Consider the following 24374-nt stretch of genomic DNA (forward strand, 5'->3'; position numbering starts at 1 on the left):
GTGAAATAGATCAATAAGCAGGCGCCTATAGGTAGATAGTAACTCTCCAGCAAAACAAGTGTTAATTGAGATGGTTCAAATGACTCTGAACAGTATGGGACCTAACATCTGAGGTTGTCAGTTCCCTAGACTCTTAGAACTCCTTAAACCTATCTAACCTAAGTACATCACAAACATCCATACCTGAGGCAGGATTCGAACCTGTGACCAAAGCTGCCGGGTGGTTCCGGACTGAAGCGACTAGAACCGCTCAGCCACCATGTCCGGCTATTAATTGAGACTCCAGAGACATTCGCCATCCACCTAAGTATCATTTCCATAGGAACTGGGAGGATACGTTTAGAGTAATAATAGTATGAACACATTCACTAGCAGACCATGGTTCAAGACGCCATGTCTACACTCTCTCCGGTCGTCGCGATGAAGAAAAACCAGGATTAGAAAACTTAATATTTTGTAATGATTATGATGTAATGATGTTAATTTTCAGATGCAATTGATAGACGTGACAATGAAATGAGACCAATTGTAAATTATTGAATGGTGCATGATGACAATATTTAATAATAGTTCTAAAATACTTTATGCTTGAAATACTTAAGTGTGAAATTTTTAAACAGGCGAATTCCTTAGGCCTTTGTAATATTAGTGGTGAAATATTTCAATTATTAGTTTAGCAATGGTGAAAATATTAGAGCGCAATATTGTTAGGCCCATATTAAAAAAAAATATTTAAAATATTAATGACTTGTTAGTTACGGTCTCCCGATGTACTCGGTGAGCCTTCGTATTACAGGAAGATTTATTAGAGATAAGGCACATTCGTGGCAGAGACAATGTAATAGCAGACACACTGTCTAGACTACCGCGTAGCCCACCACCACCTGGGACAGCTTCTTCCTCATGGCCTTGTTAGGAAGTGATTGTTATTGTGAAATAAATTACCCTTTCGTGCCAATTTACGCATTTGTGATTCCAAATTACAAAATTGTTTAGAGACATAACTGAGATATACTGCGAGCTGCGATAATATGCACTGAACACTGATAGACAATTAACTTCATTCGTAATTGCAAATGGACTCTGGAACTTGGCAATAGTTTTAAAGCAGATAAGTTATTAATTCCCCCTTCCCCCTCCCACCAGCACCACCTCCACCACATGGGAAAGCTTCTTCTTCACGGCCATGTTAGGGAGTGATTGTTATTCTGAAATAAACTCCCTTTCTTGCCAATTGACGCAGTTATTATTTCAAATTACATAACTGTGATACTTTGCCTGCTGCGACAATATTGAACTGAAGTGCACGACGCATATAGAGAAACTCTTTGACGCTAGGAAGCAATCGCAATGTTATGACTTACTAGAGATTTGAAATTACAACCAAATTATGGGGAGGTTGGTGTCGCTGGAATTAAATTGAACTTATCATTAATATTTTGTAGCAACTGTTATACCATCGAATATAAACGAGTTAATTACGACGAGTAGCCTAATGCTGGTCGCAATTGGTGCAGTAAATATCACACACGTCGAGATTTCAGTTCAGCACTGTTTTCTGTAACGTCGTCTTTACCTAATAACAGTATCATCGCTCTACGGACTTCACCGAGTTTTATCCAGGGCCGATCTATACTAATCTATCAACTATCAACTAGAAAAAACCGTTGCTGTTACAGATGGATACTACTTGGATAACAACTTAGGAAAAATATTTACGTGACAAAATGCACGAAAGCAATGTTATTGCAGCAATCAATTTACGACTCCGCTGGTCAGCCTAGATATTACTTCACTTTATGATGCCGTTGGTTTGTCGTGCCCCTTCATTTAGCGTTAAAATAGGGCACAGGTGTAACCTGCCATACCATATCCAATAACAAGGGCCCACAGCACTCTTGATCTTATTTGATTACTATTGTTGTATTTGTACTGTGCCCAATAAATGCCATACATAGAGCTTGCCAATATTAAACATTCGCCAAAACGACCATTTCAGTGTTCACTGCTCTGCACTTGCCAAACAGACTTTTTACCTCCGCCCTTTGCGTAGTAACACCGGCGAATACGTACAACCAACGACAACAGCCGTCTCCTCGTGACTGCTCGCACGCCTGCGATAATGCATTTACAGTTTATTGTACTCTTGTTACTAGTCGGATTTTAGCGACATCCAAGTCGCCTAAGTCAAACATCAGCAGAGAGGAGATACAAGGACTGAAATTGTTGCTGAAGTTTGAAGATCTAGTTGTTTTACCGGCTGTCAAGGGGAACGCCACGGTAATCCTCAATGCTACAGATTACCACAAGGAAGTTGGATTGTTACTGGAGGATTCTCAGATGGGATCCCACATCGGCGCTCAGCAGGAAGACAAGGGAGCTACTTAAAAACTCTGGCCTCTCCGACGAACTGGGGAAGAACTTACGGCCGAGAGCACCCAGGCCACCAAGATTGTACGATTTGCCAAAGGTTCATAAGGTGAACGTCCCGTTGAGACCGATTGTTATCGCTATTCGCTCTCCTACGTACAGGCTTGCAAAACACTTAACTAAATTGTTGGCCCTTATAGTTGGTCACTGCCCACAGCATATTAAGAATTGAAAAAGTTTGTTGACATCAGGAAACAGATGAAGACAGGCCCAAATGATATCATGCTCAGCCTCGACGTGCTTTCTCTGGTTCACCAATGTACCTCTGGATGACACATTACAACTGTTGGCTGCTCATTTTTCCTCAGAAATTTTGAAATTGTTCCGGCATACCTTGACGACCACTTACTTTTTATACAGAGGAAATTATTATGAAATGGCGGCTGGAATAGCCGTGGGTTCGCCAGCAACAGCGAATGTTTTCATGGAGGACTTTGAAGAACGATCGTCCTCAACTCCACCCATCATGCTTCTACAGTTACGTCGACGATCCTTTTTTAATCTGGCTACATGGCAGTGACACGCTGCTGCAGTTCGTCGAACATCTGAATGATGTACATCCAAAGATAGAATTTACTATGGAGGCAGAGAAGGAAGGGAAGATACCTTTTTTTGATGTGTTGGTGGAGTGAAAATCGGATGGACGCCTGGGCCATTCTGTGTACAGAAAGCCAACGCATACAGACTTACATCTGCATAGCCACAGCTCCCATCATCCGTCTCAGAGGAGAGCTATGCAGAATACTTTATTACACGGAGCCGGACTATTTTCGACAAGGACCACCTCGGTCCCGAGATTAACCATTTCACCACTGTTTTCCAGGGGAATGGTTATGCTGCCGGTGAAACTAAGAGGACCAATACATAGCGGTGCTACAACAAGCAAGATAGGCAGAGTCCTAAAGAGGCAAGGAATAAAACCAGATTTCCGACCACGTAGGAAAATTAAGGAAACCAGTAAAAGACGGTCTCGGCTTAAGGGTTTCGAGAATTTACAGTATTCCTTGCAAATGCGGCAAGAATTACGTGGGCCAGTATGTAAGAACCGTTGCATCGACCACCAGCGCCACCTGAAAGTAGGTATTTGGAAAAATCTGCTATTGCTTTTTTTTTCTTTTACTGTATTTCAATTCTCCACTGGGGTGGGCTGGCAACAGCATATGCGCTGCTCTCCAGCCGAAAGATATAGAACAAACAATAGAACACATTTAAAAATATACAAAGGAGAAAACATGGTGAATATAGATATAAAAAAGGGGGAATATCATGGGAACAATAAACAAAAAAAGGCGACTGTAAAATGGAGATAAGATCCGTAAAAAAGTAGCGCACACAAAAAACCACACATTGGGACAATTAAAAGAACACAAGGCACAGTATTACCGGAGCATAAAAGTATCGACGGATGGCGTAGAACATAACAAACACTGACAGTGACACTAAGTACAAGGCCAGCAAACAATTAAAATCACACCTTTCGACGCACAGGAGAAACAGCACTAAACATAAGAATGATGTGGCACACGGACGATTATGAAAACGGAGGATCTGCCAGGCGCAAGGAGATGAGGTAGATCATAAGAAGGGAGGGATGGAGGGAGGGGAAGAGAGGAGGTGAGAGGGTCGGGAGCGCGTCGAAGAGGGTCAGGTAGGGAGGGATGTGGGAAGGAAAGAGGAAAGGATGGGGTACAGGGTCTCCAGGGAGGAAGGAGGAAAATTCGCTCTGGAAGAAGGAGGGGAGAGGAAAAAGGGGGCCCTGAGGAGGTAGGGAACAAGGCCAGATTATAGTTGGAAGGAAGGGTAGATGTCACAGTGAAGTTCACATCCGGGAGGGGGAGGCGCTGGAAATTGCCCTGATGAAGGAGATGGAGGGTGTGGAGGGGGAGAGGGAGGGATACAGTGATAGAGGCTCGGCAGTGGGTGGGGGGTTGAGAGGAAGGAGGAAACCAGAGGGTGGGGGGAAGGGAGATCAAGACTGTAGACAATGTAAAGGATGTGGAGATGTTGGAGGAATGTGAGGAAGTGAGGGAAGGGGATGAGCCCATGCAGTAGCTGTGTGGGGGAAGGAAAGCGGATACGGAAGGCAAGGCAGAGCACATGGCTTTCGAGGATTTGGGGATTTGGAGGGCCTTGTAAAAGCGGGTGGGTGTGCAGATCCAGGCAATGCGGCATAGCAGAGGATAGGACGGATGAGAGATTTGTAGGTGTGGAGGATGGTAGAAGGATGAAATCCCTATGTCCAGCCTGACACGAGTTTCAGGAGGCAGTGGCGGGAATGGGCTTTCTGCTGGATGTTCTGGAGGTGAAGGGTCGTGGTGGGGTGATGGTCGATGGTGAGGCCAAGGAATCTCAGGGTGGGGGTGAGCTGGATGGGAAGACCATAAAGGGTGAGGTAGAAATCATGGAGACGAAAAGGAGCAAGTGGTGCAGTCTATGATAATTGCCTGGGTTTTGGAGGGATTTAGATGGCGGAACCACTGGTTACACCAAGTGGTCAACTGGTGGGTTTGAAGGGTACATTGGGACTATTGAAGGGTAGGATAGAGAGCTAGGGCGGCAGTGTCATCAGCATACTGGAGAAGATGGACAGGTGGGCGTGGCTTGGGCATATCAGTCATATACAAGAGATAAAGGAGAAGGGAGAGGTCAGAGCTCTGAAGGATGCCAGTAGTGGGATAAAACATACAGGAGTTGTTGTTGTGGAGGGTGACATAGGAAGAACGGTGCAACAGTAAGGAAGTGACCAGACAGACAAAATTGATAGGCAGAATGTAGGTTTGGAGTTTAAAAAGGAGACCAGGATGCCATACATGGTCATAGGCGTTTTTGAGGTCAAGGAGAAAGAAAAATGGCGGAGCAACAGGAGTTGAGCTGCAGGGAGAGAAGGTGAACAAGATTAAGGTCTTCAGTGGAGAAGGAGGGTCGGAAGCCACACTGGGTATGGGGGAGGAGGTGGTGTTGAGTAGGAGAGAGGATGACATTATAGAGATAGGCGAGGACAGTCAGGAAGGAATAGGGGCTATCTCGAAGTTGGTGGTAGGTGACACAGCTGTGACCAGGTGCTGTGTTGCGTTTGGACTGGAGGATAAGTTTATGTCTTGTGCTGTGATGGAAATGTTTATGTCGGAGGGGGACAACTGACCAAAGTACTGGAGACTTGGAGCAAGTGGAGAGACCGAGGTATCGCCACGTTTCCTGACAGTGGGGAAAAGAGGAAAATCAAGCTGGAGATCACCTGGGATGGAGAAGACCTCGAAAAGGTTGGCCTTGCTGAGGTTGTGTGGGAGGGGGCGATCGTTATGGAGAAGAGGGTAGTGTGGAGCGGAAGGGGAACTAGTAAGGCGATGAAATGCGCACCGGTACTAGAAGGAGTTGATAGGGAGGGTGGCGCTCAGTCATGTGGAGATCTGGCGTCAGTCTCAGCATTTCATTGTTGTAATAAACTTCCGTATGTGTCGCTGTATTTGCCAGTAGCGCTAGAGTGTATCCCTGTCACGAGTGCGCAGGAAGGAGCGATAGAGGTGGCGGTATTCACAGACAGGGAGGTCAGCCAAGAGGGGAGAGTGGGACGGTGGGTATGGATGGTTTTTGTAGGAACAAGGGCCTCCACAGCGTCAGTAATTACCTTCCGAAAGAAGGATGATGTCGTCAGGTTGGAAATAGGTAAGATGGTATCTTTCAAACTGGGTGGTGATGGATTCCCAGCAGGTATCCCAGTTGTCACACTGGTAGTCATGGACGACCTAGGTAATGGGTAGAGGCTGGGGAGCTAGAGGAGGCCGGTGAGCAGACGTTATGGTGAGAAGGACAGGGAGGTGATCAGTATCTGTGGAGTCAAGGATGGCGACAGTGAAACGCCCAAGGAGTTTGGTGGTGGCAATGACAACATCTGGGGTGGTGTCACTTTCGGGTCAGGTGAGCTGGGGAACGGGAACAAGGTCACATTGGATCGTGGAGAGGAACTGATGCCACCGCCGAAGGGTGGCTGAAGTGCGGCTATGGATGTTGAGGTGGGCGGCAATCACGTGGGTGGAGAAGGTGCGATCAGTGTGTGAGATGTAGTCATTAGGAAGAGGAGCAGTGGAGCGGACATTGATGGTGGCACACTTAATGGTGAGGGAGAAGAAGACGCTGAGGACAAGATGTTCAGTGGGGTCAATGAAGAGAGGTTGCGGCCGGGCGGGGATATGCTTAAGGTGACCAACCGCAACTCAACCCTGTGCACAAGCACCAGGAGCATCTGTGCGCTGGAGGATATAGGGAGAGTTTCGGATAGAATGGTGAGGCTGGAGAAACGTTTTCTTCAAGAGGAAGGTGTCGACCTGGTGGTGGGAAAGTGTGTGCATGAGTAGGTATTAGTTGGAGATGAAGAAGAGAATGTTCTGGAAGAGGATGTGTTACTTGTGCCACGTCATGGCGGGAAGAGAGGGGGAGAAGAGAGGGAAGGGTAGAGGTTTAATCTAGGGTGTCATGGAGGGTGAAGGTGGAGTAGGCTTGGTTGTAGGAGTATGTGGCAAAAGAGTTCAGTTGGAAAACAGAGCGAGCAGCAAGGGAGATTTGTTGGAAGGTTTGGGGGTGCTGAAAAGGGTGAAAGTTTGAATGCTTTTGAGTACAACAGTGAGAAACAGAATGATGTCCTCGCCCGTGGGGGGGGGGGGGGGGGGGACATAGGCAATTGTTGGCGTGGACAGGGGGATCAATGGGACAAACAGGGACTGTAAGCTCAGGGGTGGCTGGAGGGGGTTTGGCTTTACACTTGTAGGAGTAGGTGGGATGGGGGCCATTTCAAGTATTACAGGAAGGAGGAGCAGCGAGGATGGGGCAGGTCTTAAGAAAATAAGAGGCCTTGCAAAGGGGACAGATGGGGGGGGGGGGTTGCAGTTGGGGTCAGGTGGTCATTGTACATCAGGCACCGCTGGCAGTGGCAGGATTGGGGAGGGGATTTGGAGGATTCGACAGGGTGGCGATGGTGGTAAATCAGGGCCGCCTGGGGGAGGGGATGGTCAATGGAGCGGGCGGACTCAGAGAAGACCCACATGAGGTAGGTCAGAGCAGAGGCATTCTGTATACCGAGTGCAGAGTGGATTTCCAGATCTCTGTGGTAGTTAAGTTCCACCAACACCTCATCCTCTGAGGTCACCATATCATCAGGCTGAGCTTGGTGATCACAGCAGTGCAGGTGGGTGGCTATGGAGAGGCTGGGGCTGACTAGGAGTGGAAGAGGAAAGGAAGGGGGTCAGAGATGGATGGGAGCCAAACATAACTCGTGGGAGTTTATGGAGAAGGTCCATGTGAAAGGAGGAGGATGGGGACTTGATAAGGACTGAGTGCCTGTGAGGAATGAGTTGGGAGATGGGAGCACTAGGTAAATACTTTTCTATCTCCATGGTGAGGGTACGGGCATCAAGGAAGTTACGACCAAGATTTGACAGCAAAATGTTGTGGAGGATGAGTGCTGGGGTGTGGGTGGCTGGAGGAGGGGTGGTGTCCATGGAAACGATGGATGGAGGGGGAGGTGGTGTTCACTTTTTGTGGGAAATGGTGGGAGCAGAGTCAGTAATGACGCGCTTTTGGTGTTATTTGGAGACTGGGGGCTGGGAGGAGGGGAGAGCGACTGGGAGGAGAGGGAAGTGTCAGGTAACAGATCTCTGTGACATAGTGGAGGTACTAAGAGAAGCAGCCAGTTCAGTGGTGTCGATGGTGACTTGGCATGACGTGATGCATGCGGGGCATGCAGATGCCGAAGTGACGGGGTGGGTGAGAGAGGGGAAACCGACCAACTGAGAGGTGGCAGCAGAGGTGGCAACAGAGGTGTATATGACTACAGGGGAAGTAGTGGGAGCTGTTGAGTGTGTGAAGACTGGAGCAATGGTGTAGAGGTGGGGGTATACACCAGGGGAGGAGATAGCGGAATGGGTAAGTAGGTAAAAGGGGAGGTTAGGTGTAAGGCTGTAGGCCATTGGTGGCAAAACAGGAAGTGACTGTGGATGATCTGGATGGGGAGGTGTAGATGACAGTGGAGGTGGGAGTGCTCATGGTGGACGAAAGGCGACGGACGGACGGACAGCAGGCGACAGCGGCTGCGGCGATGCAAACAGCAGGCAGCAGCACCAATGGACGATGGTGGTCGGACGGCGACGGACGGACAGTAGGCAGCAGCGGCGATGAATGTCGACAAACAGACGTGTGGGAAGCAGGGAGCGGAGCTGACGATGGACGACGAGGATAGAAACGACATTTATGGAAGTAGAAGGCACCAGTTCACTACATGCCATATCGCTGTTGCTTTGACGTATTCCAGCCACTCAGAAGCCGTCCTTTGCATATAAAAGAGCGAGCCTCGCTAGTTTACGACATTCGAGAGTTGGATTCCTTCTCTTCGATGTGGAACAGCCCCAACCATTTATGTCGAGATATCAGCCGTCTGCACACCGTCACTGCTGTCCGCCGTCCGGTCCTCGCCGCCGCCCGGTCTCGGCCTCACAGATCTCGTAGCTCGTAGCCGCCGCCGCCGCCGCCGCCGTCGCCACCGCGCCTCCCGGTACTCGCCACCGCCTCCGCCTCCTGGTCGCCGCCTCCTGGTGCTCACCGCCGCTGCCGCCGCCACCTCTGTTGCCGCCGCCACCTGCGCTACCGTCAAAGCTCCCCCTCTAGCTCCGCCACCATGTCGGAACCCACCACCTCTATCATTTTCACCTCTCTATCCGCTGCTCCAACCACCATCACATAGCTCTTATCCTCCACCCACGTTCCTGTCTTTCCTTTCCTCCCTGTCCACCCCTTTCCTGTGCCATTTTCGGCTTTAACTACCCTCAACTCTCCATCCCTGTCACTGTCGCGCCATCGACATTTGCAGACTTTCCACCGCTCCCTGCACCACCTCAGACATGCTTTAAGCCATCACAGTTTTCGGCTCGCCACACTCTCTGTGCCACCCACACTAGAGGCAGAGGTACATCCCCACGCAATCTCCCCCTGCAACCCATCCCCCAGCCTCCTCCCCACCCTTACGTGACCATGAAACCTTCCAAGCGCACTAATGTTGACCCTTCCTCTGAAATCTCTTCAACAAGAACCCCAGTGACCAACCCAGCCCCATGGACCCGACCTCGACCGCCACCCCTGCCATTCCTGCCACCCACAACTTAGTCCTCTCCAATCCTGACCCTCAATTCCTTGATGCCCACACCCTCACCCTGGCCATCCGTAAATACTACCCCAGTGCCCATGTCTCCCTTCTTATTCCTCGCAATGACTCAGTCCTCATTAAATCCCCCAATGCTTCCTTCCACACCGGTCTCCTTTCCTTATCCCATGTATCCAATTTGACCAAGTTACTTCTCTCACACCCTACCACACCCCATCCTCTCCCTTTCAGTATCAACCTCTCTGACGTCCGCCAACCTTCACCCCTGTGATCACAAAGCTTATCCTTGAGGTCACAGAGGCTGAGGTGTTGGCGGAACTCAACTCCCAGCCCAACATTGATATCTGCTTAGCCCGTCGCATCTTTAATGATGCTGGGCCAACGTATGTCGATTTTCACTGAATCCTCCTCCTCCATTGACCGCCTCCTCACCGAGGGAGCCCTCATATACAACTGCCGTCATAAGGTGGACCCCTCATGTTCCCCAGTCCAACCCTACCGCTGCCAATGCTGCATCACGTACAATGATAATGCTACCACCTGTACAAAACAACCCTCCAGTACACCTCTTGCAGTATGGCAATGACACCGCATTCCTCGCCCTCGCCCCTACCCTCCAAATGTCCCAACGCCTTCTCCAGAATCACCTTGACCTTTTGCTACAAGGCGTAACCAGTGCGTCCTGAAAATCAATCCTTCCAAGACCCAGGCAATCACAGAAGGTCGTACCACTCACTCCTTCTGGCTCCTGGATTTCTCCCTTACGATCTTCACCCTTCCTGTCCTTCTCTCCTCCACCCACACCTACCTTGGTCTCAACATTGGCCGTCACCTCACCTGGATCCCTCATCTCCATTGCATCTAATCCAAAGCCCACAACTGATTCCGACTCCTCAAACTCCTCTCTAGCTGGACATGGCGGTTGCACACTTATACATTCCTCCACACCTACAAATGCTTAATCCGTCCCATCCTCTGTTATGCCAGTCCTGCATGGATATCTGCCCCCCACCAAATACTGTAAGTCCCTCCACATCCTTGAGCGACATGCACACCATCTCGCCTGCCGTATACGCCTCCCATCCACCATGCAGATCTTCTATGATCTCATTCCTTTCCCCCATCTGCACCTATTACTGCATACTCCACACCTCCCACTGCTTGATCCCCCTCACCCCCTGGTTGCTCCTCTCCTCTCCTGCCACCACCCCCTGTCCCCCTACCCTCCACTCTACACCCTTCATCTCCTTTTCCAAGGTGGTTTCCATCAACTCCCCCTCCGGAATGATGCCCTCTCTCTTGCCATTTATCCCTCCTCTGCCTTACCTGCTCCCTGTCGCATCTACCCAGCACCTGCCCCCCCCCCCCCCCCTCCCATGGCTTCTCGTCCTACATCGGCTCCTTTCCCTCAATTCCCCCCTTTTATTTTCTCTCCTTCCCCCCTCCCCCTTTTATTTTACAATCATATGCCCAGGTTCGCCAACACCCACTTGCCCTCGGCTGTAGTAAGTCTATTTGCCAACTGTTTAGTGCAGTGTTCAAGTGAACATTCAGTGTTGTTCATCTTTCCAAAGTGTTGCGAACAGAAATAATGCTGTCGCTGGGTGTGAATTTTATGTCTCCATTGCGAACAGAATCCAGACTGTCGCCATGTTTTTTAATTGTCTGTGTATTATTTTACGTGTCTGCTTCATATGTATTTTATTAGCATTATTAACCCTCTGTTTCTATGGTTTAAGTTCCACGATTTTTTCCGCTATATTACCATTTAAGTCTGTGATTTTATCGCCTGTTTTTTATTATTTATCTTCCTCTTTTTAAAACAAATTCTGTAGGCTGAAGAGCGGCATACTAAGCTGCTGCCATCTCGCCCCCTCAATAAAGAATAAGAAAATATTTTACGACAGTTAGTTTTAACCCTGAAGACGACCATGGAGTTAGTGGTCGAAAGTTTGGAGTTTTATTCTGAATTGATGCGTGATGTACACAGAGAGATTTTTATTCAAGAAATACGTCGCAAAAGACTTCGTAGCCATACTCTTTGATGATAGGTTTCCCCTGATTAGGCCAGAGTATCTACTTACGAAATGTTAATGATCCATGCGTATTCTCTTTCTTAAATAACAAATATCATTTGTAACTTGACAGTATATTTACAAGAATAATATTTGGCACAAACTTCCTAAAACACATAGAAAATATATGATCATCCACAAAGTTGTGGTTTTGTACTATATACACTGTGTATAATAAGCTGTTGTAAGCACTTTCCCCATTGGAAACCATACCATGTGCTGTGATTGCACTGTCTTACTGTTCTGATTCATCAGTATCCCAATTTTGTGTCTTCTACAGCGCTATGTATATTTAAACTGGTTTCTTGTGACTGTTTATTAGGCCAGTGTTAACTGTTGTGACTTCCAAGTGGTCTGACGGTTATTTGTTGGAGCCATGTACCATTTAAAGTCTTCTTATGTGAAGACAGTCGATGTTCTAATCACAAGTTACTCTGGCGTTTATTCTTAGTCGGTTCTTAATTGCCTAATGCCTCCAAGAATTATTATTATGTGATTAAGTACTAATATGCTGCCCGCTCTGATTCTGGTTACATAAGAAAAGCGGAATAGTTGTTCCACTAATTTTCACTTTCTTATGTGGCAGTTTAAGGATAGAATTACATTAGTCATATGAACTGCGACAGCTACCAGTGTTTAGAATTATTTTTAAAAAGTCTCCTTACCTCCACCCCTTGATTATTAGGAAATTTTAATGTTTGACACTAGTGGTTGATAAAAGGTTGGCAGTCAGGAGAGCCTATCCTCTCTGAAGAGTGCCTTAGCCGAATGGCACCATAGTTCATGTGCTTGCATGTTGTTAAGTAAAGGCTTTCTCTTAAGATTATAGCATGCATGTTATAGTATTTTAAGTTAACAGAGGTAAAGAGTTTTGATTCTAAAAAGCCCATTGGGCTAGAAGTTTGAGAAATTAAACTGTCAACTAAAACATTTTCTCCAAAGGAACTTTGATTAAATAATATATTTACAATTTTTGTTTTGCTTAAAGTTCCCCTTTCCAGGGTGTTGGTTGAAACTTTGATGCTTATTCTGTTTATGATAAACGAAATTATTGTAATTTGACTCAAATTACATATTTAGTTTTGAAATATATTCTACTTGTGGTGGCTCTCAGTTGGTATTGAAAGGTCTTGTACTGATTACTAACTTGTCTTCAAATGAGTGACATATACAGGGTGGTCCATTGATAGTGACTGGGCCAAATATCTCACGAAATAAGCATCAAACGAAAAAACTACAAAGAACGACAGTCGTCTAGCTTGAAAGGGGAAACCTGATGGCACTATGGTTGGCCCGCTAGATGGCGCTGCCAAAGGTCAAACGAATATCAACTGCGTTTTTTAAAGTAGGAACCCCCATTTTTATTTCATATTAGTGTAGTACGTAAAGAAATATGAATGCTTTAGTTGGAACACTTTTTTCGCTTTGTGATAAATGACGCTGTAATAGTCACAAATATATAAGTACGTGGTATCACGTAACATTCTGCCAGTGCGGCCGGTATTTGCTTCGTGATACATTACCCGTGTTAAAATGGACCGTTTACCAATTGCGGAAATGGTCGATATGGTGTTGGTGTATGGCTATTGGGATCAAAATGCGCAAACGGCGTGTGCTATGTATGCTGCGCCGGCGTGGTGGTCTCGCGGTTCTAGGCGCTCAGTCCGGAGCTGCGCGACTGCTACGGTCGCAGGTTCGAATCCTGCCTCGGGCATGGATGTGTGTGATGTCCTTAGGTTAGTTAGGTTTAAGTAGTTCTAAGTTCTAGGGGACTGATGACCACAGATGTTAAGTCCCATAGTGCTCAGAGCCATTTGAACCATTTTTATGTATGCTGCTCGGTATCCTGGACGACGTGATCCATATGTCCGGACACTTCGCCGGATAGTTGCGTCATTTAAGGACGCAGGAAGCCTTCAGCCACATCTGTAACGTCAACCACAACCTGCAACAAATGATGATGGCCAAGTAGGTGTTTTAGCTGCTGTCGTAGCTAATCCGCACATCAGTAGCAGAAAAATTGCGCGGGAGTCGGGAATATCAAAAACGTCGGTGTTGAGAATGCTGCATAAACATCGATTGCACCCTGTCTGCTCCATACAGTTATAAACACAAGAATGTGCCCATTTGATAACAATCTTTTTCAGGGCGAGCCAGACTCCCCAGTGTGCACAAGTGCTGCCCGCTATGCAACACCTATCAAAAAGGCATTTCCACAACCAAAAGCAATGCATTCACGTCTGAGTAATAGGTGGTACACCTGTAGTATATCCTGCCAATATCCGCAACTATGTTGAGTATACCATTTGCAAATACAGGTCGAAAACTTCAATCTGATGTCTCTTTTTCCTTGATGACACAAAATCATTGAAACCGTTGTCCTGCAGTTCTCCCACCAAGACGGTTTACATGGGATGCCGTGTGCCTACCCTCTTGGCAGCAGCGACGCTGATCAATGATGCCTAGCACCACACACTTAGCTGTTACAGACATATGTTCCTAAGTGAAATAAGCTCGTCATGACCCACTCTAGCAGCACTCTCATTTTGGAAATCTGGATATGCTTTGACCAGTGCGTAATGCTGTTACTTTGTGGTAAATAAAGAATATCTTTAGATTGTATCTTTAGTTGGATTCAGTCTTTCCACTTAAAAGCCCTGTGCCCTGTTATCAGCTATCAATGGTAACAGATCATGGTTGTGATTTAACGGTTAAGGATAATATTGCACACTGGTGATAGTATTTTTACACTATTTGTGTTAATCTTTTAAATTCGTGTGTATACCGTCCTGTTGTGTTTGAACTTTGTCAGAGCCTGTGTGCTACCTTGACTGCACCTGTAAACATTTTCGCCGAATCAATGGGCGAGATAAAACAAGCTTCCGAATTCTGTATAAGTTTACTAGGTGACCTTGAGCGTGCTGTAACAGGTTTGAAACTTGCTTCCCACCTCGAAGGCAGACTTGCCGAATGTAGGCCCTTCTGGGCCTCCTAGCTAATAGAATTCGAGGCATATATCGTGTCAGACAGGATCCGTTAGTGCTGTCCAAAGGAAAATGTTTGCAGGGCGAGGTTGTGACCTGAAAACAGCAAATGTTAGTCCTACGTTTGCGGAACAAGGAGCTGGGTGTTGGAGCTAATATTAGTGAGGGCAGATATGAAAAAAAATTGCAGCCTGTTTTGAGAGTAGCCGAATCATCAGATGTCTTCTCTTGAAAGAGTGTCACGTTTCTCAGTAGACAGCACCGATCACTTAACTGAGTTGTTGTGGCTGTTTGTTGGGTTACATCACCAGCCAAATGTGTTACAGGATAATCATGGAGTAGTCCCACAACAGGTTTATCCACTGACCGTAGGCCGCTTGCAGAAGATAATTGCGGTAGCATTGGAAGGTGCAGATACGATATAAGATATCTGAAAGCTGGTGTTAAATAAATGCGAGGGTGCTTATAAGAGGAAAGATTTGCTAGACCAACATGTATACTGGGTACAAGGAAAGGATAATCATTTGTCTCATTACGTTAATGAAACGCATCTTTGCATTTTAGCATTGTGTGTTGCGATCTCTGAAGAACTGGTGATGCCATTATTTTGGAGGGTATGGGAGCATGGGACCAGTCCAGAAAATTGTTTGATGAAAAACCTGTGAGCAATATCGATATAGACAAACTTTCCGCTGGAATTTGTGAATCTTCTTTATAGTGACCATGAATGAGGGAACTAAATCTGAGCGATAACCTGGGCATTGTAAGTAACATGTGTGAAGTCAGAACTGGTCAGTCACATCCTGTTACTAGGGTAGGTGGATGAACGGCTGACGCCAGAAGCAAGGGGCATATCCTGCAATATGCAGAATGCTTCCACCCTTGCACCACGTTGGGCGACTGCCTTGTGTGCATGTATTTTTAGGAACTGAACATGTATGTGCTCTTCTGGATTAACGTCCCCTCCTGAACTACACCTGGTATACACAGTACAAACAATTGACCTTCTTCCCAGAGCTAAGTGTGATGAGTTGGGTGAGTCATGTGGTTGAAGGACAAGCACTCAATGTCGTTGGTCAGGCTTGAATCAGACTGAGATTCCAGAGTTTCTAGTGGCCACTTGTGTGCTTCGTTGTTAAAAATTTCGTTCTGAATTTCATCTGGGTTGTGAATTTTTGCTATTGACAAAGTGTTTGGTTGCTTATGTGTGTCGTCGTCGTATATTAAAGTTAGGTCAGAGGAGAGTATTAAGTTTTGTGCCCACAGCATTGGCACGAAGGTATATAGAGCGAGAGAAGGGCAGGCAAGGGTTGTTGTCACTTAACCAAAAGTCAATCAGCGAGTGGTGGGCTCATTTCCGGATGTGATGATTAATAGAATGCGAGTAACTACCAAAGTTGAATACCGGAACCAGCTCATCTGAATGCATCAGGGTCCTTACTGGTTGTCAACTCCTCAAATGCAATACTTGCATAAAATCATAAAATATTTATTTGCTGATGGTGTCATCTATCCTTCGCCTCACCTTACACTGAGTCTATATTTCTAGTTGCTAAGCCTCATGGTATAGGGTTTAGACTCATAGCTTATTACCAGGCGATAAATCATAATTTGTGCTCGAGTCTATCACACCTACGGAATAATGCAACTGGTTTACGCGATTTCCGGTTTCCAAGCTTTTTTGCAGTTCAGTATTTACACTGGACCTACTATAAGATACTTTTACCAGGAGGGTCTAAGCCTTTAACGACGTTGTGTACCGCCTACAACCTTTCGGAGTTTAATAGTGGCATCTTTGGACTGGCCAGAGGAGCAGCAGTCTAATGGCGTCTATTGGATTCTGTTTGGAGGACTTTAAATTGATGTTTGTTTACAGCGCCAGTTCTGCGGAGCGTGTAGATGACATCCGCCCGCCAAATGTTCTGCCACCTCAAGGAAGCGGGGATGGCGGTTAAATCCAACCAAGTAACCTTCACATGGGACTAAATATGAAATCTGGGACCCCTCGAAAACGGCTTGAACGAGTTCATTCATTCCAGTCCCAAAAAACGGCTACCATCTGTTTTGTTGGAACAGTGAATTTCCTTCTGAATTTCATGCTGAATTTCAGGCAGATAGCAGCTCTATTATGAGTACAACATTTGTATGTGTTGAACCTCAATAAGTAGCCTCTGCAGCACTAAAATGAGTCAAAGCAATGCACTAGTGTAAGGGATTCGTGATTTGATTGCACGTTTATCGTTCAAACTAATACTTCCGATGTTTGGGGTGCAGTTGTCCTATTACTAAAGCATGGTGGAGACGGAAGGCCACTTGTGTTCACATCACTGACGTTGTCACAAGTTGAAACCAGATATGCAGCGTACAAATAATATAACTGGCGGTTTTGTTGACAAAAGAGAAATATGACTTTAATTACAACATCGTTGATGTCGACTGGAAATCGATAGCCAGGCGCAGAGCTGGATGTTCGTTAAGACAAGACACAGGCCAAATAACACAGTGGGCGGTAATAATTATAAGTTCTACTTCGATGTTTGCCATATTAAAGTGTGGCAAAACCAAAATGAGAAAGAGTTGAACCAAATGTTTCAAGTGGGTGATGTGAGTGAGGTGTCACAGGTTAACACGCAGCAATACACTAGTCCCAACATTCCCTGCAGAAGGATTTCTTGTGTTTCAGTTTCAGGACAGTTGAGGGATCCAAGTTATGTGTACTCTGGAGATCAGTCTTCGTGTGGAGGTCACCTGTGGTTTCATCTGGACTGGGACATTCAGAAACTGGTCGCTGAGTACGAGTTTCAACAAATCGATAAATCATGTATTGATTACCTGGGCTCCTTGCCCCATTCCCAAAGCGGAAACCTTTTTGCCTTCGTCATAATCGACACGTTCACTAACTTTGTCCCGTTGATAACTGTGGCTATTAATATTCAGCATCTTGAGAAAATTTTCGTTCGTTTTGGACACTGAAAACTTTAGTTAGTATCAGCCTTCACGTCTAAAGAGTTCACGTAGTTGTGTTTTGACAAGGAATAATACGTATTACCAAGACTTCTTAGTATCTAAGGCCATATTCTACTGATAAAATAAGCCATAACATGAAATCATCCCTCCCCCCTCCCACCCCCCCTGCTTACCATACAAGACCCCGGAGGTGAATGAACATGTTGGCAAATTGTCTGTGTTTTGCCTTCGATACCGCCCATAAGACCACACTTGCCAATCTAAACATTCTCATTAAAATCTTCAGGGACCATTTTATGGCAGCTCAAGGATTTGCTCCTGGAATGGGCAGATCTGGAAGAGATTAAATAAAATGGGAGATTCTCAGGAGAAAGCCTGGTACGACAAGGGGAAGCATATCGCTCCAGTGAAAGTAAGGGATGAAGTATTTCTCAAACATTTTTGAGGACAAAGCCGATACATTCAACGCATCAGCAGGAAATGTTGCCCAAGTTTGTCACACCTCATAAGGTAAGTGAGAGGCTCACACCACTGTACCCTTCGTGCTGAGGGATGCAAAAAATGGGCAATGGACAGACAGAAACATCTTTATGTTGGAGTTAGAGCTGTTGTGCTGACTGTGTGTTGACTCTTCCATTTGGCTTCCCTTTGTTGCAGTGTGACTGGCTGCGCAAAGTTTTAATGGAGCGGGCTACAATGGTCATGATATCGGCTGGTTTACGGCAAAGTTTGACAGAGAGTTGTTGGAACGACTGGGATAGCGCAGTACACCAGTGTGCCAATAATGTTGGGGCTATTACAGTCAGGGTTTGCAGTCAGCACTGGATTACTGCAGTGTCGCCTTTGGCTTTGCACAATGCAGAGGGGCAGCACAGTTGAATGGAACTGCATGGCACAATAAACACTTGTTGAGTGGTGTTGCCCGTGCCTGCAGTGGGAGTCGTTGCTTTCTGTGGGGGTTTTATGCCTGGCTGACGCCATGTTATATCATGTGGCATTGTGCACACTCCTCACTGCTGCCAACTCCACCATTTCTTGCGGATGAGCTGTTTGCTGCCAGACGATCTGTCCCCTGAGCTATTGAGTTGTTGTTGGCCCATTTCCTGTTGGAAACTGTTCTGTGTTGTAATTACACTCTCTTACTCTTCTGGTTCATCAGTGACCAATTTCTGATCCTTCTATGTGCTACATGAACTTACACCAGATGGGTGTGCCGGTCCATGAGGCCAGTGTTAACGGTTGTGCCTTCCAAACCGTTTGGAAATCGTTCTGCAAGGCAAGTAGTATTTGAAGTGTTCTTATATGATGACAGGAGTAGTTCTAACTACTAGTAATTTGTTAATTATTCTTGAACTGGCTTTAATATATATTATAACGACTGTCAGACTTTAAAGCTGTCTGCTTCACCTTACAGCAAATTGGTAATATTTACTCTACTCGGTTCCTTAATCACCTTGTTCCATCTGTGAAATGTTCTTATGTGTTTAATTGTTACTGCTCTGATTGTCGTTACATAATAAGTGTGGGATAGTTTTTCCATTAAGTTTCACTTTCTTTTGTGGCAGTTAAAGATGGAATTATATTGATCATACGAACCGCAACAATTAGAAGTGTTGCAATATATTGAGGAAAAAGCTTTTCCTTCTCTGGTTGATTAATTGGAACATTTATTGTCCTATACTGATGGTTCATAAAGGTTAGTGGCTTGACAAGTAACATCATACTTGATTGTCAGTTTGTTGTTCTTTAATGTGTTGTGCAGTGGGATGTATCTGACACTTTCATGTCACGCATTGCCTCAGGCACTGTCTCCACCCACTGTAATCTGGTGGGCCACACTTCCATTTCATAATGCAATTTAATAATGCCCTGCTATCAACTGTCACATTTATTACTTCATTATCTCTCAATAATTACTTCTGATGATAGCTATTTGAGTCAAAAATTTAAATGTAAATTTCCCATTCATCTTTGCATGGCACATCGAAGAACTCCACTGCAATTATATATTTAGCTTTGGAAATTTTGTGGTACCTAGAAAAGCATTAAGTGTGAGATTGTAATAAATTCCTCTTTTTATTCCTTTCATAACAGCTCATTTAGTATCATTTTGCAACATGAAACCCAGTACTATACATTGTAGATACGCATTTATAAAACATAAAAACTGCCATTTAAGCCCGATAAGGACTTAGAAAAAGGGGAATATTGGTGTTATTACATTGCAGAAGTGAGTATATTATTAACAGTCTATAACGGAAGCAAATTCCAAAAATTCTAGAACTTTTGCAGTATTATCCTGTTCGCAGTTATCAACTACGTGTGTTCTAGAACTTACATTTCTTAAGTACTGAGTAATAAACACACGCACTAGAGCACATGTCAACCACTGTTTCTTAACTCTTCCTCTTTTTAACAGTCTTACTTTTGTCATGTTCTTGTTTTATTGCTTATTTTACTGTAATGCCTTTTTTACGTTCTAAGCTTATTACAGACTATTGCATCTCCTTTGATTTTCTCAGTTTCAATTCATTATTGAAAACTAGTGTATGGCGACATTAGCGACATCTGGTGATGTTACAACACAAACATCTTGTGGCTACTGTATGGCAGCTTGTTTTAAACAGTAGTACTACTGACGACATGACTCATGCATGTGATGTTATTTAGATGTATTTGATGATGCTGGTGCTGATTCTCCATTTATCATTTGACGATGCTACTGTGGTTGCAGTACATTAGGACTTTGTTTTTATGAAACAGGTATGATCCTTCATTTTTAAAGTGCACAAATGTATATTTTGTCATTACTACTTTTCATTATGGTCTATGTATTGTTCTTAAGATGTAGACACTTTGAGAGTGTATTAATGTTTTTCCATTTATACTGCACGTCTGACGATAGTCATTAAAGACCGAAACCCATAATCTGATAAGAAATAAGCTTGTGACCATAGGTGTAAATTACAGGAAACGTATAAACACATATGTTTGCTGCAAAGAGCAGTAGTGATTTATTTCTGCCGTGTCGGTGTAGAGTACAGGACAGTGTGAGCTGCTCCAGACTGCGCCTCCATGGTGTGGTGCCCCCTCAGCAGCGGCGGCTACACGCTGTGGGCGGCTTTGCGGGCGGCGCCTGACCTGGCGTGGGGCCTGTTTGCAGCTCTGCTCGCAGCGTGTCGGCTGCCTGCACGCGCGTGTTTCGCGTGTCCGGCTCGGGCGTGAGCACCTGCTCAACAATAAAAGACAGACTTGATGATCAAGAAAGAGTCTCACCAGCAAATTCCAGTAGCCATTACAGCAACGCCGCCTACAGCTCGTGGAAACACTAAGCCTGAATTTTATGTGCATTTTTTATACTCGTATTTAAGAAGTGGTTGACACATAAATGTTAGTCTGTTTTCATTAGTGAAACTCTGGCAATTATATTTCTAATTACGTAACTCACACGGTAACTGAGCCCTGTGGAAAGCAAAACTGTGGGCATGGAACAAAAAAGTCTACCAATGCAGAAAGGAACATACGTGGATACGGTGTGTAACACACCAACACAATGCCTAACACACAAGAACGTTTCGGACCATTAATGTTGTAATTGTGTGAACAGGAGTAAATTTTTATGTAACGCATTTTAACATAATTTGTAAATTTATTCTTATCAGTGAATATGATTATCCAATTTAAATGCAATATCTAGATAGGAATTATGTGCTAACACGTAGCAAATACGCTAGTCCAGTCAGGGCAGTTTGCTACAGTGAGCTGTCAGAGAATGTATTTGAATTAGGGAACATTGCCACTGGGCACAGATGTTGCAGTGAAGTAGAGTCTCACACATGTGCTCAAGCATAGTGGCTGGCAGCAGCACATCGTAAAGTACCAAACTGGAAGAAATATGTGTTGTGACCAGGCGTAATAATGGTGCTAACTGGAAACAGTGCAAAAAGCATGAATTGGAATTAATACGAAAGAAGAGCGCTGCAGGCCATAAACTGTGTATTGCAAAGGGACAAGACAAGCCTGTTGCCATGCATTGTGGCGTTTATTATCTTTCGCAGCACCAGCAGCCACTCACTGAGTTAAGGCAAGAACAACTTTCATATTTAGAAGTGTGTCCAGGCTAGCCAACGTAGTAGATTCATTTTGTGAGTAATTACCAACTTAACGTTAACATTGAGTACTGAGACTTAAGAAGTTATCAAGTAAAGTCCTATCTGAAATTATTAATTAAAACTGAGAGCCACTATTGAATACAAGAAGACAAAAACGGCTGACCTAATTTAATTTTAGTACTTTGTTTAAAAAACTGAAAATTACCAAACTTTAAAAAATAATTAAGTCTGATTGTTAAAGAACAGCGAAATCATCACTTCAAACCAGTATTAATATTCAGGGATTACGAAGAAGTAATTCCATAAAGTTTTTAAAGACTATTGTTTATGAGAAAATTTATATGCCTTGTGTGTTCAATAATTTCTTCTCACATTTCTAAAATACATAATAGATTAATGCAAAAGTTAATCAGTGGTTATTTAATGAAATATATATGCTGAAAAACATATTTTGCTTAACAGAAAATATTTATTTATGTACGATTGCAATTTTAGAAATATTAACAGTAGGCGCTATGCCAGGCTGTTCGAAGCTATTTATTATACAAACTGAGTGCCACACAATTCGGAGTTTAGTGCATTGCATAATGCAATTTGTCTTACTGATTTCATGTTTAGATTTAGTTCATGTTGCTAACTGCGAGTTTGCGCTTGAGCTCAAGTAATCGTTGGGACCATTCCCACCTGACTGGCTTGCAGTAACTTTTGTGTAAATACTTTCCCAGCTTAATAACTATACAACATTTTTCGCTCACACCATGAACTGGCAACCATTTAGATTAAGCATTACAATCTAAACTAAAAAATATGTTACTTCATTATCTGAAATTTCGCTAACCACTTTGCTGTATTTAGTATCTGTCAAAATTCTCTCAACCATTTTTGTATTGAAGTAGTAGAGCAATAACATTTCGGTTATAACAGAGTCTACATTTTTTTATTTCATTTGTTGTTCAGAATCGATGCTTTTTCCGGTCAATACAGATATTAGGAACATGTCCCATCAGTTATTCCAAATATTCAAAAGTGCAGCTCTGTTATAAGTGTTCAGTGTATGTCTCAGCACTCAACACTGAGAGCATGCTTATTAGTTTGTTTATAATGTTGTACTTATTGGGCTGAAGACAGCATCATTCTTTCTCATTGCTTATGGTATGTGGATTTTCGTTATTATCGGTACATTTTCAGCAAGAAATTGTCATAGAAATCTGCAGCGCAAATTTAGTACAATTTACATAGACGACTAGTGCTAATGTCTTACTTTCCGCTAAATGTTATGCTGTTGAGCTACATGGAAGTGAGGTATCATAGTGATCAGTAGACAGCCCCTCAATATGACACAAATGTAAACCTAATGCCCTTTCAACATGGGTCCATACTTAGAGAGCGTAACTATTTTAATGGGCCATAATATCCATATTAAAGGTAAATGTGACTGAATGTAGCAGCATATTTAGCCTATTGAGAACCGTGCTAGTCGTACAATTGCAATATCACCACAACGTGAATGCTGCCCTTGAGCTGCCTGCAGACATTCACAATGTCAGAGCGCCTGCCTGGGGGAGCAAATAGTGCAATCTTGATGGTTAGAGCTGTGCACCGCCTGTCATCTTGAGCTGCTGCTTACCTTTGACTGCCTTCCTGCTCTCTACAGTTAGGCCCTCGTCAGCACCGCTGTCGTCAGCGTCTTCGTCTGCTAAGCTGTCAGTCTCGTCGTCATCTTCGAACACTTCGTCTCCATCGTCTGCAGCAGCCAGCGGCGTGCAGTACGCTACAAGCAACACGCCAGAGATCAGCAGGACGAGGGCTACCTTCATGTCTGTAGTGGCTTCTAAGTTGAGGACCTTGCTACAAGTGCCACAACCGAGCACACTGGCCTCCTCTTATAGGGCGCGTCGGACCCTTATCGCTCATAGTGTGGCAAGTAAGGACAGCTACTCGAGGCATACTTCGAAATATGCGATTAGCCGTATCGTTGTGCTATCATAATGGCTGAAATATCGTGCTGGACATGGTAGTAAAACTTGAAGCTCAAGGTTCTAAAAGACGCTAGCAAAATTGGATGTACTACAGCTGACAAATACAGCAGAACGAAGAAAAAGAGTTGATGTATCTTAAAGTTTATAGACATGAATTACAACCTCTTTCCTTTGTAGGAACAAGAATATAGAAGAGTAATCAGTGTTTTAATAACTAATTTAAAAAGGACAAAGAATCGATTCATGTACTATTAACGTACTTCTTGTTGTTGTTACTTTGCATTATCATGTTCTACATGTAACTGAAATTGTCCAATGTTATTCAGTGCATTCTCTGATTATTTATGTAATAATTCGTTATCGCATTTTAGCTATGCTTAATACTGTTTCTGTTTTGTTCCGATAATTGTGAGCTGTAAGTGTCTATTATGTAAGGTATAGACTCTTACTATTAGCTGCAACCTGAGAATGGGCTTGTGAACCCCGGTACTGATGTTTGGTGCCCTATAACTGCATTCCATGTTAAGAACTTTCTATCACTTTTTTCCTCAGTGCTTCATCCACTGTGACAAATACTATCAACGGTGGTAGCTTCTAACAAGGATTCACATGCGTATTAGCAGTAGCAATTCTTTTAGATTTATTTCATTACTATTCACGATTTTCGTGTATAGAGTGAC

At 44.5% G+C, this 24374-nt stretch overlaps 2 protein-coding genes across 7 annotated transcripts in view; one reads left to right on the forward strand and one right to left on the reverse strand.

The window, feature by feature from the left end:
* LOC126282247 (uncharacterized) overlaps positions 1-24374 on the forward strand; it is a 362102-nt gene that overhangs the window by 257895 nt on the left and 79833 nt on the right. The window lies entirely within an intron of this gene.
* The window catches only part of LOC126282243 (trigger factor-like), a 141659-nt gene continuing 137874 nt past the window's right edge, over positions 20590-24374 (reverse strand). The window contains exons 2-3 of one of the 4 annotated variants that reach the window (XM_049981833.1): positions 23343-23526; positions 20590-20832 (exon numbers count right to left, since the gene is read on the reverse strand). In XM_049981833.1, coding sequence (XP_049837790.1) covers positions 20708-20832; positions 23343-23526 — 309 coding nt within the window. In that variant the 3' untranslated portion in view covers positions 20590-20707. Of the gene's footprint in view, positions 20833-23342; positions 23580-24374 lie in introns of those variants that run through there. The other 3 variants (XM_049981830.1, XM_049981831.1, XM_049981834.1) reach the window with 3 other exon arrangements.

This window comes from Schistocerca gregaria, chromosome 7, assembly GCF_023897955.1.
Source record: "Schistocerca gregaria isolate iqSchGreg1 chromosome 7, iqSchGreg1.2, whole genome shotgun sequence".
NCBI classification, from domain to species: domain Eukaryota; kingdom Metazoa; phylum Arthropoda; class Insecta; order Orthoptera; family Acrididae; genus Schistocerca; species Schistocerca gregaria.